The sequence below is a fragment of the Mustela putorius genome, unplaced genomic scaffold (genome assembly GCF_011764305.1).
Source record: "Mustela putorius furo isolate JIRA1106 unplaced genomic scaffold, ASM1176430v1.1 tig00003842_pilon_pilon_pilon, whole genome shotgun sequence".
Classification (NCBI taxonomy): domain Eukaryota; kingdom Metazoa; phylum Chordata; class Mammalia; order Carnivora; family Mustelidae; genus Mustela; species Mustela putorius.
The window spans coordinates 158913-176391 of NW_025421995.1; the positions used below are offsets into that span (position 1 = coordinate 158913).

The 17479-nt window shown below is 39.7% G+C and overlaps 1 protein-coding gene across 1 annotated transcript; it reads right to left on the reverse strand.

The window, feature by feature from the left end:
* Positions 1-7717: 7717 nt before the first annotated feature.
* KIAA1586 (KIAA1586 ortholog) lies at positions 7718-17077 on the reverse strand. Its single transcript, XM_045089492.1, is given in 16 exon segments — positions 7718-8501; positions 8504-8938; positions 9155-9178; positions 9181-9235; positions 9237-9415; positions 9418-9502; positions 9505-9598; positions 9600-9632; positions 9634-10091; positions 10094-10203; positions 10890-11163; positions 11165-11353; positions 11356-11436; positions 12684-12764; positions 16337-16420; positions 16956-17077. Coding segments are annotated over 16 exon segments (2340 nt in total). The 5' UTR covers positions 16977-17077; the 3' UTR covers positions 7718-8364.
* Between the last annotated feature and the right edge of the window lie 402 nt (positions 17078-17479).

A 17479-nucleotide genomic window follows, 5' to 3' on the forward strand; every position in this document is an offset into this window, starting at 1 on the left:
CTTAAAAAAATATACACTCTTAACTCTGTTTCTTAGTTAATATTGTACCATCTCATGTAATACATCAAAACTTTGCAACTATATACTTCCCTATTCTACCATATCTACTTTTTAATGCTCTAGTACATCTGAAACAATAACTTTTGCTATATTTCATTTTAAAAAAATACTTTAAGTAGGGGCGCCTGGGTGGCTCAGCGTTAAGCGTCTGCCTTGGGCTTGGATCATGATCTCGGAGTCCTGGGATCAAGCCCCGCTTTGGGCTCCTTGCTAGGTGGGAGGCCTGCTTCTCCCTCTACCACTCCTCTTGTATTCCATCTCTTGCTGTCTCTCTCTCTCTGTCAAATAAATAAGTAAAATATTTAAAAGATAAAGTAATCTTGACACCCAATGTGGAGCTCAAAAGAATAACCCCAAAATCAAGAGTTGCATGGCATGATCTACTGACTGAGCTACCAGAAGCCCCACTTTTGCCATATCTTAAAGAAATTAACAAGAAAATGGTCTTCTATATTTGCCTGTTTACCATTTCTCATGCTTTTTGGCCAAATCTGTACCACTTCTCAAAAGTACTTGAACTTAAACACTACCAAAAGTACACCATTGCCCCATTTGGTGAATGAACACATAAATTACATATTAAGTCTGTTCCTGACCTTTCTCATTAACTCATGACAAAGAAATATCATTTGGGGGTGCCTGGATGGCTCAGTGGGTTAAAGCCTCTGCATTTGGCTCGGGTCATGATCTCAGGGTCCTGGAATCGAGCCCCACATTGGGCTCTCTGCTCGGCAGGGAGCCTGTTTCCCCGTCTCTCTTTTTCTGCTTCTCTGCCTACTTGTGATCTCTCTATCAAATAAATAAATAAAATATTTAAAAAATATATATCATTTGGAACCAATGTGCTTGGAAACTAAAACACAAATTTAAGTAATGAAACTGGGTGGCAGTACTGATGTTTGTGTTTGTTTTTCATGTTATCAGTTGCAATTTCTAAAAAATGCTACGTATTGAAATTCTTTTTTTAAACAATTTTATTTATTTACTTTAAAAATTTATTTATTTTTAATTTATTTGACAGACAGAGATCACAAGTAAGCAGAGAGGCGGGCAGAGAGAGAGAGGAGGAAGCAGGCTCCTTGCTGAGCAGAGCCCGATGCGGGGCTCAATCCTAGGACCCTGGGATCATGACCTGAGTGGAAGGCAGAGGCTTTAACCCATTGAGTCACCCAGGTGCCCCTACATACTGAAATTCTTATTGAAATTTTCTGTCCAGGGATGTGTGGATGGCTCAGTCAGTTAAACCTCTGACTCCTGATTTTGGCTTAGATCATGATCTCAGGGTCATGAGATCAAGCCCTGCATTGGGCTTCACACTCAGCCTAATCTACTTGAGATTCCCTCTCCCTCACCCTCTCCCCCTTCCCCCACCTGAGTGCACATTCTCTCTCCCTCTCTTTAAAATAAATAAGTAAATACATAAATTAATAAATAAAAATTCTCAGTTCAAACTATTAACACATCTATGTTAAAACAAGCAATATTTTGGGGCACCTGGGTGGCTCAGTGGGTTAAGGCCTCTGCCTTTGGCTCAGATCATGATCCCAGAGTCCTGGGATCGAGCCCCGTATCAGGCTCTCTGCTCAGCAGCGAGCCTGCTTCCCCCTCTCTCTCTGCCTGCTTCTCTGCCTACTTGTGATCTGTCTGTCAAATAAATAAAATCTTAAAAAAAAAAAGCAATATTTTAAATTCATTTTAAAGAATACCTCAGTGTATCTTCAAAGTAAATGTGAAGTGTTAATTAAGGCATACCAGTATGTCTGAAATTAAAAGCTGTAGAGTATCTTATTTCCCTTAGAAGTCTACTGGGAAATAGAAATATTTGAAGATGTAATCAATTTATAAAAATGAACTGACATGGGTGCATGGGTGGCTCGGTGGATTAAGCCACTGCCTTCGGCTCAGGTCATGATCTCAGGGCCCTGGGATTGAGCCCCACATCTGCCTCAGCATCCCTGCTGAGCAGAGAGCCTGCTTCCCCCCTCTCTCTCTGCCTGACTCTCTGCCTATTTGTGATCTCTCTGTCAAATAAATAAAATCTTAAAAAAAAAAAAAAAAAAAAGAACTGACATGGGGCGCCTGGGAGTCTCAGTGGGTTAAAGCCTCTGCCTTCAGCTCAGGTTGTGATCCAGGGATCCTGGAATCAAGCCCCTCTTGTTAGGGCTCTCTGCTCGGCAGGGAGCCTGCTTCCTCCTCTCTCTCTGCCTCCCTCTCCGCCTACTTGTGATCTCTCTCTGTCAAATAAATAAAATCTTTAAAAAAAAGAAAGTGAACTGACATGTAGGAAACTTCACATACTAAGATAACTTTCACTGAGCTCCTCCTATATGCTTGACATTAATAGTCAGGGTTATAGATGACTTTTTTTTTTTTTTTTAAGATTTTATTTGACACAGAGAGAGAGATCACAAGTAGGCAGAGTGGGAGGGGGAAGCAGGCTCCCTGCTGAGCAGAGAGCCCGACATGGGGCTCGATCTCAGGACCCTGATTTCATGACCCGAGCCAAAGGCAGAGGCTTAACACACTGAGCCACCTAGGCGCCCCACAGACTCCTTTCAAGAAACTCACTATCTAGCAGCGGCATGACTCCTTATAAAACAATCAGAAAGGTTGAACTTTACTACCCTTAAGAAAGTGAGAAACCAGTGAAGGATTTTCTGTAGTAGAGAAATACGGTAAATACCATAGACTGGCTAACCCACTCTCCATTCCCTTTTCTCTGCTGTCTGCATTCACTAAAGAAACTAGGAAAAGTAAACATGTTCACATTCCAAGCCTCTCTTGCAATGACAGATGGTCATGTTGAAAAAATTCTGGTGAGTAAAATATAAATATACTTGAAAAGTCTTCTGGCAAAGCTTCTGATTTCCTGATGGCTATACAGGGTTTGCTCTACCCCTTGCCTTCTTGACTTAACTCCGGTTATATCTAAAACTCTGCCAGACATCCTGTAACCCAAAGGGCAAGACCAATAGTGTCCCACATAACACAGCAATAACGACATTGAGCTACTTAAGCAAAGCCTGCAGCCATCTCCAGAAAAAAACATTTAAGTGATTTAAATTGGGGTTTTCTGTTATCTGAGTCTGTCTTCCTAACTAACAAAAGTTGTAAGAATGTGTATTTTAAAAAAAAAATTTTTTTTTTTAGATTATTTATTTATTTATTTGACAGACAGAGATCACAAATAGGCAGAGAGCCAGGCAGAGAGAGGAGGAAGCAGGCTCCCGGCTGAGCAGAGAGCCCGAAGCAGGGCTTGATCCCAGGACCCTGGGATCATGACCCGAGCTGAAGACAGAGGCTTAACCCACTGCGCCTCCCAGGCGCCCCAAGAATGTGTATTTTATTTTATTTTTATTTATTTATTTATTTTTTAAAGATTTTATTTATTTATTTGACAGAGAGAAATCACAAGTAGATGGAGAGGCAGGCAGAGAGAGAGGGAAGCAGGCTCCCCGCTGAGCAGAGAGCCCGATGCGGGACTGGATCCCAGGACTGAGATCATGACCTGAGTTGAAGGCAGCGGCTTAACCCACTGAGCCACCCAGGCGCCCCAAGCATGTGTATTTTAGAATGCCATTCGTGAGTTAGTGCAGAGGATGGATTGAGAAGAGGGCAAGCATGTATGAAGGTAGTGAGACTTGTTAGGAAGTTATTAAGGTAGACTAAGGAAGAAAAATAAGGGCCTGCCTGAACTAAGATAACTGCAGTGGGGATATTGAGGAAAATATGGACTAAAGAGGTATTTAAAAGATGAAGAGACAGGGCAAAATGGAGAAACTCTTTGAAATGTCTTCAAATTTCTAATTTAAGCAAATAGATGGATAGCTGTGCTGTTCTCTGAGACAAAATAGTGAGAGACTGTTAAGTTCAGCTTTGGACATACTCAGTTTGATACCTATGAGGCAATGCAAAAATGATTAGAAGGCAGTTGACTATGGTTCTTGGAGTTCAAAAGTGAGGTCTGGATTGGAGAAATCCAGATTTGACAGTAACCATCATATAGGGTAGTAATATCCAACAGAACTAATAATGTAAGCCACGTATGTTATCCTAAAATAAAAATAAATAGATAATATTAATTTTATGACTTTAACTCAAAATAACCAAAATATTATTTCAACATATTATCAATAATTAATGTGATAAAGTACATGCTAAGTCTTTAAAATCTGATGTGTATGTTACATGTAACGTACATCTGTTAATCTGAATGCCTTTTTTATCGCAAGTAGTTGATTTATGTATAAATTTTATAGTTGAAAAGTAGATTCATATACCCAAATTGTTCCCAGTCAAGTTTTCCAATAACTGAAAGAAGGTAATTTTCCCTTATTTACATCCACATTAAAAAAATCCTGTGCATCCTTTTTAAAAAGAACTTATTTACCTTCAGAGCAAAAGCATATCAGTTTGAAGATTGTATCTGTCTAAATAAATGCAATAAATTTTGGGTCATTGTTCCAAATTAATGAGTAAATTTAAAAGCAAATTAATAGATAAAACACTTCAAATTTCTTACAAATTTTTATAGTACATTTATATAACAATGTCAAATACAGTTAAATTCTCATACATGCTGATTCATATTTGAAAAATGTGTAAAATTATTTAGTTTTTAAAGTTTCTATTTCAAAATAAATTCTAGTGCTTGTCTAAGTACGGCACAAATAAGCTTTTTTCTTTTCCTTGGAGCTTCAAATTTAGGTCATTCATATGAAATATATTGGGAAGAAAACCACCATTTTCTTTCTTTCTTTTTTTTTTTAAAGTAAGCTCTATGCCTAATATGGGGCCTGAACCCAGAACCCTAAGATCGAGAGTCACATGCTCCACCAACTGAGCCAGCCACGTGCCCCCACCATTTTCTTCTTTTTTTTTTTTAACAAATTTTTTTTTTTAAGATTTTATTTATTTATTTGACAGAGAGAAATCACAAGTAGACTGAGAGGCAGGCAGAGAGAGAGAGAGAGAGAAGCAGGCTCCCTGCTGAGCAGAGAGCCTGATGCGGGACTTGATCCCAGGACCCTGAGATCATGACCTGAGCTGAAGGCAGCGGCTTAACCCACTGAGCCACCCAGGCTCCCCACCATTTTCTTCTTGATTATTAAATATTTGGCTAGCATTTCTGTTGTTGCAAGAAAATCTTAAACTAGTGTTAATAATAAAGTAAGTTTTTTAGAATTCTTTCACAATTCAAGCAACTAACAAAGTATGTAAGATCACTAAATTTCCTTTTAAGTCTTCCAGCAATCCTATTAGTTGATGTTGATTCATAGCTTTTGCACTCATAAAATGAACATTTTTTTTAAAGAATTTATTTATTTATTTGACAGAGAGAGATCACAAGTAGGCAGAGAGGCAGGCAGAGAGAGAGAGGAGGAAGCAGGCTCCCTGCTGAGCAGAGAGCCCGATGCGGGACTCGATCCCACCTGAGCCGAAGGCAGTGGCTTAAACCACTGAGCCACCCAGGCGCCCTCATATAATGAACATTAAACCGTACCCTTGACACCTGTCATAGAGACCATTTTAAAAAACTGACCACAACTATCTTCAAAATGTATCATACAGGTAGAATAACAAATAAGGGGAATCTTTCATTTAAAAATTTCAAAAAGATCTGACATTTTACCTAGCTTACCTAAAATGCCATTTACTGTGACAGAGATCATTTTTTTTTTCCTCATCTATCTGAAACTCTTCTAACAAATGTAAAAGATTAAAAAATATCTACATAGAGGCACCTGGGGGCTCAGATCATGATCTGCAGGTGTGGGGATGGAGCCCCACATAGGGCAGGGAGCTCAGCAGGGAGCCCGCTTCTCCCTCTGCCTTTCCCCACGGCTCCTGCTATTTCTCGGTCTCAAATGAATAAATAAAAAAATTCTTTTAAAAAGTAAAATAAAAATTGGGGTGCTTGGGTGGCTCTGCCTTCAGCTCGGGTCATGATCTCAGGGTCCTGGGATCGAGCCCCGTATCGGGCTCTCTGCTTCCCTCTCTCTCTCTGCCTGCATCTCTGCCTACTTGTGATCTCTCTCTGTCAAATAAATAAATAAAATCTTTAAAAAAACAACAACAACAAAAAAACAAAAAACCCACAAAACTATATGGGGCACCTGGCTGGCTCAGTCAGTTGAGGAAACAACTCTTGATCGTGGGGTCATGAATTCAAGCTCCACTTTGGACACAGAGCTTACTTAAAAAAACAAAAACAAAAACAAAAACAAAACAAAACAAAACACAAAAGGCTACATAAGTTTTAGGCCATGAATTCAAATGATTGCTTCATAAATGTTTTAAGTCCTATGAGACAAAATATACTCCAAATTTTGAGCTGGAGCTCTTATATTACATAACTCATCCAAAGAAAAACACTTTTCAGATTCTAAGTCAATTAATCTTTGATAGTTAGGAAGGTCCTGTATTCTACAATGTTTGGTTACCTAAGGACTTTGTACTTTCTTAATAAAATATTTCTTAGGCTTTAATTCATAATTTTCTAACAATTTCTGCTACTGAAATATTTTATTATCTATTCAAAACCAGTTTTTTTTTTTTCATGTGAAAATCCAAGCTGTTTTATAGCTGGCCAAACTTAAAATCAACCTTAAAAAAAAAAACTATTTAAGAAATGTTGTTGAAGGGGCGCCTCGGTGGCTCAGTGGGTTAAGCCACTGCCTTCAGCTCAGGTCATGATCTCAGGGTCCTAGGATCAAGTCCCACATTGGGCTCTCTGCTAAGCAGAGAGCCTGCTTTCCTCTCTCTCTCTCTACCTGCCTCTCTCTCAGTCTACTTGTGATCTCTGTCTGTCAAATAAATAAATAAAATCTTAAAAAAAAAATGTTGTTGAACATTTAATTCTAATTTCCAGTGACTGAAGTTCAATTTTTTGACTTTGAAAGATTTCATTCATTATGCATTTGCTGAAACTGTCTCAGTATTATCCACTTCTTTACTGTCTTTTTCAAATACCAGCTTTTTGGGGCACCTGGGTGGCTCAGTTGGTTGGGTGGCTGCCTTTAGCTCAGGTCATAATTCTGGATTGCTGGGATCGAGTCCTGCTTTGGGCTCCCAGCTCCACAGAGAGTCTGCTTCTCCTCTGACCTCCTTTCTCATACTCTCTCTCAAATAAATAAATAGAATCTTCAAAAAAAAAAAAAAAACAGAAACAAACAAAAAAACAAACAAACCAGCTTTTCTCTGCCTCAGCCAACTGCAATTAACCATTCATCATGAAATGTGTAAAGTACCTTTTCCCAGTCTTATTGTTCCAGTTGTAATACTAGATTCTGTATCTCTATTTTTCAGTATGCCTTCATTTTAAATTAAAAAATGTGCGTATATTCATGTCTGAACTAGAAAGATAATTATAATTAAGATAAGTATTTCAATTAATTAACAAGTATCACTGTAATTCTTATTGTCTGTATAAAATACTCAGGTAAAGATGCTATGTTACATCAATTCATAGAAAAAAATAATGTGCCCTGAATCCATCTGTTGACACCAATGCAGTGATGTGTGTATGTGTGTGTGTGTGTTTAATATTTTATTTATTTATTTGAGAGAGAGACAGTGAAAGAGAATATGAGCTAGGAGAAGGTCAGAGAGAGAAGCAGACTCCCCATGGAGCTGCGAGCCCGATGAGGGACTCAATCCTAGGACTCCAGGATCATGACCTGAGCCGAAAGCAGTTCCCCAACCAACTGAGCCACCCAGGATCCCGAGTGATGTGTTTTATGTAGTATTACACATGATACATGAGTTTGACAGGCATACTACAATAATCATGAGCAAGGTAGCAAGTTAACTGTATTTCTAAAAAAAAAAAAAAGTTGTTAAAAATATTTTACACTTTTTTATATTTAATTAAGTAAGAAATTCACTTAGTCCTGGTGAGCTCAAGTGCTTAATAGCCACAGATACATTAGCACATACAGAAGTGATTGATAGCCAAAAGGCTTGCGATTTTTATTCCATTTTTCATTTATTTTATATAATTTCCAGGGTTTTGAACTTATCTGGGTTGTTACTCTTGCATTCTTTCTAAAAGTAAGGCAGCAGAAATGGAAATGGTTGGATGTTCTGTACAGGACACCCTATAATATACATCATGGCCTACTCTAGTAGACATGGGCCAATCTCTTAAAAAAAACTATATAGTTCCTAAAAACAATCAACTTTATCTCTTTGGAAAATGCTTTTTAAATGTGTCAATGAATGTTTAACAATGGGGTTTCAAAAAAAATTTTTTAAGGTGTGTAGCACACAATTTACAAATGATAAAAACACATATAATACCCTTTATTGTAAGTTCCATATAGCCAACTGATTCTCATAGAAGGCTTTTGTTGATTTTTGCCTAACTCTTGTGTCTGTAGCCAATCTGTGGTTACAGTTTGACCAGGACTTTACAAATGGAGTTGCGTCGCAATCTGCAATTTCCCCAATAAATTTATTGTCATTAGATCTGATATGTGATCTATTGTTAAACTATTTCTCACCCTTGTACAAATTATGTTCATGAAATTGAAACCTCTTTCAGCTTCAACATTATTGATGGCAATAGTATTAACTATCTTTTTAGCTATTTGTGTAGTTGTAGGAATTGAAACACTATTAGATTTTATATTATTTACAAATTCCCAAAAATCATTCAAATCAATTTCTTATTTTAAAATTTCACATAGATGAAATAATTTTTTTTCACCAGCTATCCATGGTGAAGTCATTTCTTCATAAGGCCACGTAGAGTGTTCTAGCAAGTCAAAATAATTAAAAATACTTTCATCATGGTTTCTGTCAGTTATAAGATGTAAATGCATGTGTTCAATTATGTTTTCTAGTAACATATACTTAGAAAGAGCATTAAATTTATATATATATATTTTTTTTTTCAAAGATTTTATTTATTTATTAGACAGAGATTACAAATAGGCAGAGAGGCAGTCAGAGAAGACGAAACAGGCTCCCTGCTGAGCAGAGAGCCAGATGTGGGGCTCAATCCCAGAACCATGAGATCATGACCTGAGCCGAAGGCAGAGGCTTTAACCCACTGAGCCACCCAGGTACCCCTATTTTTACTATTTACTATTATTTTTACTAAATGGAATATCTTAAACTTATCTGACTTAATCAAACCTTCAATCTGAGACTCATGCTTTCCAGTACCAATATTTAAAAATTTCCAAGGCTCTTATGGTACGTTTGATCAATTTTTGTGCTTTCTGAATGTTTGTTGATCTGGACTGTAATGCAGTTGAAAGTAGTGAAAATTCTTGAAGAATGTCAATCATTAAAGCAAGGTCTTGCAAAAAATGAATGTTAGCTAATCTCTTTGCCAAACCAGAGTAAAATTAGAAAAATGCATATATAATACAGGATATGCATGCCATACAGCAGTAGCAGCTTATAAACCACATGCTACCCATCTTGATCCCAGCTAATTTTAATTACCCAGCTAATTTTAATAATTTCAATTTCAAGATCTTTAGCTACATTTTCTAAAAGCTTTAGATTTTTTTTAGAATGGTGATGTGGCATAAATTTTATCAAGAAGTAGTTTAAAATGATAGTTGTTTTATTTCAGATATTGTATCATCAATTGACAACTGAAATCGATAGTTTAAACAATTCCAAGTAATGATTTTAGGAAAATTTTCCAACAATTTTGTAGCTACTTCAGACTTTCTTCCCAGAATTGTATTAGCACCATCAGAACAAAATGCAACTAAATTTGCTTTCAAATTTTCATTAGTAAACCCACGATCATTTAAAGATATTGTACTGAAAATACATGCTGCTGCAGATGACACCAATTCTTTTAAAGCAACAAATAACATAACTGGTGTGGGAGCCAACTGAACTGTGCACTGGAGATAAACCACTAGAGTGCTTTTCTTCGAAACTGTAGATGCCTCATCAATTATGATGCAGATTTTGGCATTCTCTTCTATAATATTCTTAAATATCTTCATTTTCATTTCTTTTCCAATATGTTCTGCTATTCTTGTTGCACTATATCATGTATTTATAAACAGCTGACCTCTCCATTTTTCTCTTGTAATTCTATTGCCCCCTCAATATCAGATAAAGGTCTATTGTGTTTTACTAAACTGTAAACAGTATTGAAACTTTTACAGTAGCATTGATGAAGTTCTAGAACCTAGGTGAGGTTCGGTGGGCTGAGGTCCGGAGCCGATGACCAAGAAAGAATTCTTGAGACATCTTTGGTGCAAAATGGTGGTTTATTAAAGCACGGGGACAGGACCCGTGGGCAGGAAGAGCTGCTGCCCCGGGTTGTGAGGGTAGGCATGTTATATACCTTGCGGTTGGGGGAAGGGGAGGGGAAGAGATGGGAGGTTTCAACAGAGTCTTCACATGTTAGGGAGGGCCTACAAGGTGCGGGGGGGGGGGGGGGCTTGCCCTTATGGCTTCATCAATGTCTCTTAGGTCAGGCATTAACATCAAGATAGTTGGGAGATTCTTGGTGGGGTGTTATGATCCTGCTATCATTTACATTCCCTTCTACCTCAGCCTCCTCCAGTTTATGGTGGGGAGGGAGACATTAGGGCTTCAGGAACTGAGAGTTATTTGCCTCTGGAAATTTGTGCTATTGATAACCTCCCTGTTTAGGTCTCTAGGACATCTGTAGAGCAAGGGAGATTCCTGTTCTGCAGGATTGCGATCCCTGCAAGTTAACTATTTATCGTTTTATGGCAGTCAGGGGGTGCCTGAGGAATGCTACACATATGGAGGGGAGCGGGTGAAGGGGGGGGGTGCAAGGCGCCAGCTTTTGCTTGTCCTCAGCCAGCCTCCTCCTCCCTCATCAGCATCAGTATTTTTATTATTTTGTTTATGCACTAAATCAGAATTTGAGTCATTAATTGATTCCTTTAACAAATCCTGAATTTTACCATGGGCTTTAGAAACATCGTTTTCCCTAATTTTTTTCTGCAGAGAAGCCTGTCTAGTAGTTTTATTACTGCGAGTAGGGGTTACTCAATATGCAATCTATTCCTTAGACACATGGACATGCTTTTCTGCTTTTGATCCCAAATGCCGAACGACTGAACAATCCTTATATCCTAATTTACGTTCTTTTAATTTCAATCCATTTGTACTGTTCTGTAAACTTAAATGCTTGTTTTTCATTCAAACAATATGGAAGCACAAGATTATCTGTTTCTTCCTTTGATGAATATGATGGATTTTCCTCAATGATTGGTTGTTCAACATATTTGAAATCTGATTCCTTCGACTTAGACAATCCACAATGATTTTTGCTATTATTATTTCCTTGTCTGTTTTCACCTTCTTCACATTTAAAAAATGCAAAAAATCTCCCTGTCGTTTTGGCATTTTAGGGAACAGAATCTGAAAAAAAATACAAGTAAAGTTCTTGAGAACACTTTAAGGATTAATGCAAAAATTTGTTAATGATTTCTTTACAAAATTTTAGAAATAAATTTTGAATTAAAATACTTACACTGCGGGCACCTGGGTGGCCCAGTGGGTTAAAACCTCTGCCTTCCGCTCAGGTCATAATCTCAGGGTCCTGGGATCAAGCCCCACATCAGACTCTCTGCTCAGCAGGAGCCTGCTTCCTCCTCTCTCTCTGCCTGCCTCTCCACCTATTTGTGATCCCTGTCTGTCCAAAAACAAAACAAAACAAAACTTAAATAAATAAATAAAAAATAAAAGACTTACCCTGATTTTCAATTTGTACCTGTAACTTCAATATGACTTGCTATTTGGTGAAAAATTCACTATCAGTTTTTTTTAAGTTTTTAAATTTTTTTAGTAATTTCTACACTCAATGTGGGGTTTGAATTCATGACGCTGAAATAAAAGCTGGATGCTCCTCCTGAGTGAGTTAGCCAGGTGAACGTTTTTAAAATTTTATAGCCAATGTCATGAAATCTGACTATGAATGTTTGATTAACATCCAAGTGAACAGAGAAGTTGCTCATATGATTTACAACTGAGTATAGTTCCAATGTGAAAAGTGGTTAATAGTTTCATTTAACAAGAAGAAAAGTGAAAAGATGAAGATGTATACCAAAACTCCACTCACTTATCACTGACATCATCTTTGTTGAAACAAGGAAGAGTTTTCAAGTATTACAAGGTTTTCTCAATTGTTCACATAGCACACAGTCCAGCAATTTAGAGATGTATCATATTTTTAGGCTTAATCTGCATTAACATTTTAACCACCACTTTCTTAAGTTTAGATAATCAGTAAATAATAAATCAAGCCCTGATTTGTAGTTTGACATTTACCTTGGTATAAATACTCCAATCATGTTGCGGGAGCATGCTGTTATATAGTATTTCTACCACTCAGATACAACAGGTATAAATAATCTCAAATTAAGATATGATGAGTTTTGAGTATTTACTACCTTAAATATAACAACTTATTTCCTTGTAACTTTATATACTTCAAATTTTAAAATATACTTTAATTTTTAACAATGGTTATGTTTAACAATTCCGCCCACAAAACTCCTGAAAATCTTACAATCAGTTCTTGCAAGCCAGTTCAATCAGTTCTTGCAAACCACCTCCAACACTCTTTGCACTTAATGACAGAACTGAAAAACCACAAATATACTTACATTGCTAGGACAGGTGCTAAGCTCTTCATTATCACCACAGACCAGAACAATGTATTCAAGAACATGTTTTGATGGTTCTTCCTAAAAAGGAAATGAGCAAATTTACAAGTCATGAAAACCATTCAAACCAAACTTGCATTTACAATCAGGAGGTTTTGTTGTCAGAATTTGCAAGACTTCCTCAACTGTTGAGTCTTGCAGGTGGCACAGAATAATCAGAAACAGAAGCAGCACAGGAGCAGATTTCAGAGTAGATGAGTAAGTAATGATGACAAAACCCAAAGAGAAACTAAATCTACATAGAGGAATAAAGCCATGTTGATTCCTTTTCCATTTCCTGTGGAAATGGAAAATAGTACAGGGATTGTATTAAAAAGACACATCACGGTACTATATTCTTTAACTGGCTATCGATTATTTTTTAGATATCTAAACTCAAAAATCACAGAGTTCTTGAATAGCTCTGCTTTATCCTCCATATCCTTATACAAGCAAACATCAAGCCCTGACTTTTTCAATTCTTTCTTTACATATATACTACCTATAGAATACACCAAGCCCTAAATACCTGGGTCAAAACCCTAAAATTTTATTCTATAGGTAAATGAACCAGTCAACAGTGCTAAGATGCAAACAGTATTAAAGCTGTGGTTCAAGATTAGGAAAGTATGAAGTGTGGGAAGACTAATAACGAGATAATCCGACAATAGTAATGTAGTACTAAAATAAAAGGCTAGAAGGACAGTAAACTCTTCTATATGTATATTACAATAAAATTTATAATAAAAGGGCTCCTTTTGTACTTACAAATTTTTATCATTCTTTTAGCATACTGTGTTTAGCTACACACATGCGTATATGCATATGGCAAAACTCATTATAGCACAGGATGCTGTGCTATAATGTAGACTGAAGGCTGGAAAGAGATTTATAGGAAGACTCAGGAATCCATAATAGAGTATGTAAAGTAGTAACTTTTGTATCTGAAGAACCCTGAAGCAGAGGACTGTACCCAGGAGCATTTCATCTTTAACTGATGGTACTATTAAAAAAACAAGAGAAATAAGCATATCCTAGTGGAGCCCAGCAGAGGATAGGGTTATAAAGGTAAGTAAATTCTGTTTCTGAGTATATTCTAAAACTGAATTAAATTATCACTGTTCTTTTCCTGTGGAACAATTTAAAGGCAATGGTGGAGGGGGCACCTGGCTGACTCAGTCATAGGAGCCTGACTAATTTTTTTTACTGTATGTCCTGCTGAAGCGAGCATGGACTCTTGAGCTCCTGGTTGTGGGTCTGAGCCCCATGTTGGATATAGAGATTACTTAAAAATAAAATCTTAAAATAATAAATAAATAAATAAAACAAGGAGTATTTTTACTCTCTTCTTTCTGATACTGAAATTCCACTTAGAGTATACAAGCATACCTCTGAAATATTACAGGTTCAGTTCCAGACTATTACAATAAAGCGACTATCACAATAGAGTCAAATGAATTCTTTGGTTTTCCAGTGCATATAAAAGTTATATTGGGGTGCCTGGGTAGCTCAGTGGGTTAAAGCCTCTGCCTTCAGCTCAGGTCATGCTCCCAGGGTTTGGGATCAAGCCCCGCATCAGGTTCTCTGCTCAGCGGGGAGCCTGCTTCCTCCTCTCTCTCTCTCTGCCTGCCTCTGTGCCAAATAAATAAATAAATAAAATCTTTAAAAATAAATAAATAATTAAATTAAATTAAATTAAGAGAGTTGTAAACCTCAGCTGAAGAAAATCTGGTATGTTAATTCAGTAAGAGTTTATCATGTAATTGTTTATTCCACAGAGTATTTATTTTTCCAATCTCAATCTTGTAGTTTCCCTCTGTTTCTCAAAGGCACATGTTATAACACCCATGTCACTCCTGGTTCTAGTTGCAAAAAATATCAGGTTTGTAATGTCCCATTCAGGGGCGGCTGGGTAGCTCAGTGGGTTAAGCCTCTGCCTTCTGCTCAGATCATGATCTCAGGGTCCTGAAATCGGGGCTCCGCGGGGAGCCTGCTTCCTCCTCTCTCTCTGCCTGCCTCTCTGCCTACTTGTGATCTCTGTCTGTTGAATAAATAAAAATCTTAAAAAAAAAAAAGTCCCATTCATTTGTTTCTAAACCACAGTCAAGAGGAACCAAAATTATTTTTCCCAAAGACCCATGAAATATTCCTGCCAAATGCTTTTCCGTACCAGAAAAAAAAAAAAAAAAAGCCATGGTAGCTCTTCAATTTCCACAGCTACATCATTACTCTACAACATTACTCTACAACATAGGGATGGCAGAACCAGCACCCAGCCTATCTTGGTACCCCCAAATTTATAAGGTCCCAAGTGTCAAAAAAAAGGGGGGGATTACCATATGTATTGTTAATGGGGAAGAATGTCAAGGAAATAGCTTGTAAAGAATTTCCATATGAGGGATGCCTGGGTGACTCAGTGGGTTTAAGCCTCTTCCTTCAGCTTAGTCATGATCCCAGCATCCTGGGATCCAGCCTGCTCCTCCCCCACCCCCACCTGCCTCTGTGCCGACTTGTGCTCTCTCCGTGTCAAATAAATAAATAAAATCTAAAAAAAAAAACCCACTTTCCATATGACCCTACTGGAACAAGAAACAAGAAACAACATCTTAACACCGCAATGTTTAAAGAGGGGATATTATCTGATTTAGAAAACTGACATTTGGAAAAATGGTTTATCAGGATGCCCTAAACCTACAGCAATTAACAAACAAACATTAAACGGGCACTCATTTAAAGAAAAAATTATACAACTTTGACAGCAAACCTCAACTAACCACTGGTTTGTGTAAGCTTCTGGCTAGCTACCACTTTAAACAGACCCTTTGCAAAACTTGACAGTTTTGGGTGAAAACCATCCCCCAATACATCATGACCCCAGTTCCCCTAAACCTACAAAGCATGGCTCACAGAGTCACATGTCCTTTTCTTTGTTCCAAAGTGAAGATTCCTGGGTCCCACCCTCATATTCTGATTCAGCAGGTGTGGTGTGAGGCCCAGAAATCTGCACACTTACACTTCCTAATGCTCAGAGACCACTGTCCCAAAGGGAAGACAGTCTGAAAACCACGCGTGTTCCTGGTGATGCAGGGTCTTCCTTATGAACGTCAACTCCTGCATTATGCTGTAACGTGGTGATCTCAGAGGTTGGAGAAAGCTTCAAGCTACCTGCCTTCGCGTCACCAAGCTCCGGAAAGCTCACACTTTGAGTGCTTGCAACCCTTCTTGCTTTCTCCCGTCCCTTCCCTCTAACCTGCACGTCGTGTTTCAAAGGACGCTCCTGCCCCGCTTGTTCCAAGCACACTCTTAAGACAGCACGACTTTGCCCACAGGAAGTATAAAGTGGCGCTAATGAAGGCATAAGAAGCCTGATTCCATGTGCAACATGTCCTTTCGGGCACAGTCTTTGTGGTGGCCCCTGCAGGTGCTCGGAGACCCCTCTCGGTCAATTTCCTCATCCTGTGCCATACTCCCCAGGGCCCAGTACCTGCGAGACATCCACGCCCAGCTGCTGAACGACGGACGGACAGGCGAGGTACCATCATCACAGAACCGCTTACCGCGCATAGGTTGGGATTCTGGGAAACACCCGAATTTCGGTGTTTGTTGCTACTTACACTGACAAACTGAATGTCATCCTCATTTTCATCCGTTGTTGCCTCAGATGCCTCAGGCCCCGCTGGAGGGACAGACTCTATCATCTATAAAAATAAGCCAGAACATGCTTATCGACATACGGCCACGTACCTGCAGGAAGAGATTCTTCCCAAAAAGAACGAAGAAGGAAGAGCTCCGTAAGACAGACAGCAAGCTCTCGAGGAAACCGAACGGAGCACAACTGCATGCAAACCCCACCAACAACAGGACTCGATGGATGGAGTCGGGCTCTGCCTCTGCAGACGTGGAGCCATCCACAGGGAGGGACGCCGAAAACGACTTACCAGCCCCTGCGAATTCCCCAAATCTCCTCGAGGAGGAGGGAGGCACGCACACCGCCCAGGAGCGAGCCTGTCTCAAAATGTCGCTCTCGCGGCCCGAGCAGCGACCACGGGGACCTCCGTGGCCGGCGCACAGGGCCGGGGGCGGCCGGGCGGCCATTGTTACTGCTGGTTCCCCGCTCAGACCCGCACCAGGCCCGAACGCGGAGCTCGGCCCGAGACGCGAACACTGTCGGCCCGCCGGGGCGGCCACCGCCGCGCACCAGGCCTCACTCTCAGCAAAACACAAAGCCCTTCCCTCCGACCCCGGGTCTCCCATTTCTCCGACGGCCCCGGGTCTCCCATTTCTCCGACGGCCTAACTGACAGCACCACCGCTCCTGCGGTCCCCGCCGCCGCCGGCGCCGCCGCTGACGTCCCTCCCGCCGCCGCCCAGCCGCCACACTTCCCTTCGCGCCCGCACCGGCGCCGCCCCGACCCGCCCCACGTGAGCGCCGACGCCGCCGACGCCGCGGGCGGAGAGAGGTGCGAAACCGCTTCAAGAGGAGGAGCGACCGGCTCTGGGCCGCTATCCCCCGCAGCCTCTGTCTCGCAGTCCCGGCCTGCCTTCCCCGGGCCGCGCGGGAAGCCGGGAGTTGTAGTTCTGGTCGCGCCCGAGACTGTCCCGCATCTAATTGAAGAGTGGAAAGGGACCCTCAGCGGCGGCGCTTGCGGTCTTATAGGCTGTTACCGCACTGAAGCAGTGCCCTAACGGACCTTTCCCTCTAAATCACTGTTTCCATCTCCCCACCTTTCTTTTTTCTGTTTTTCCCTTTTCTTTTTA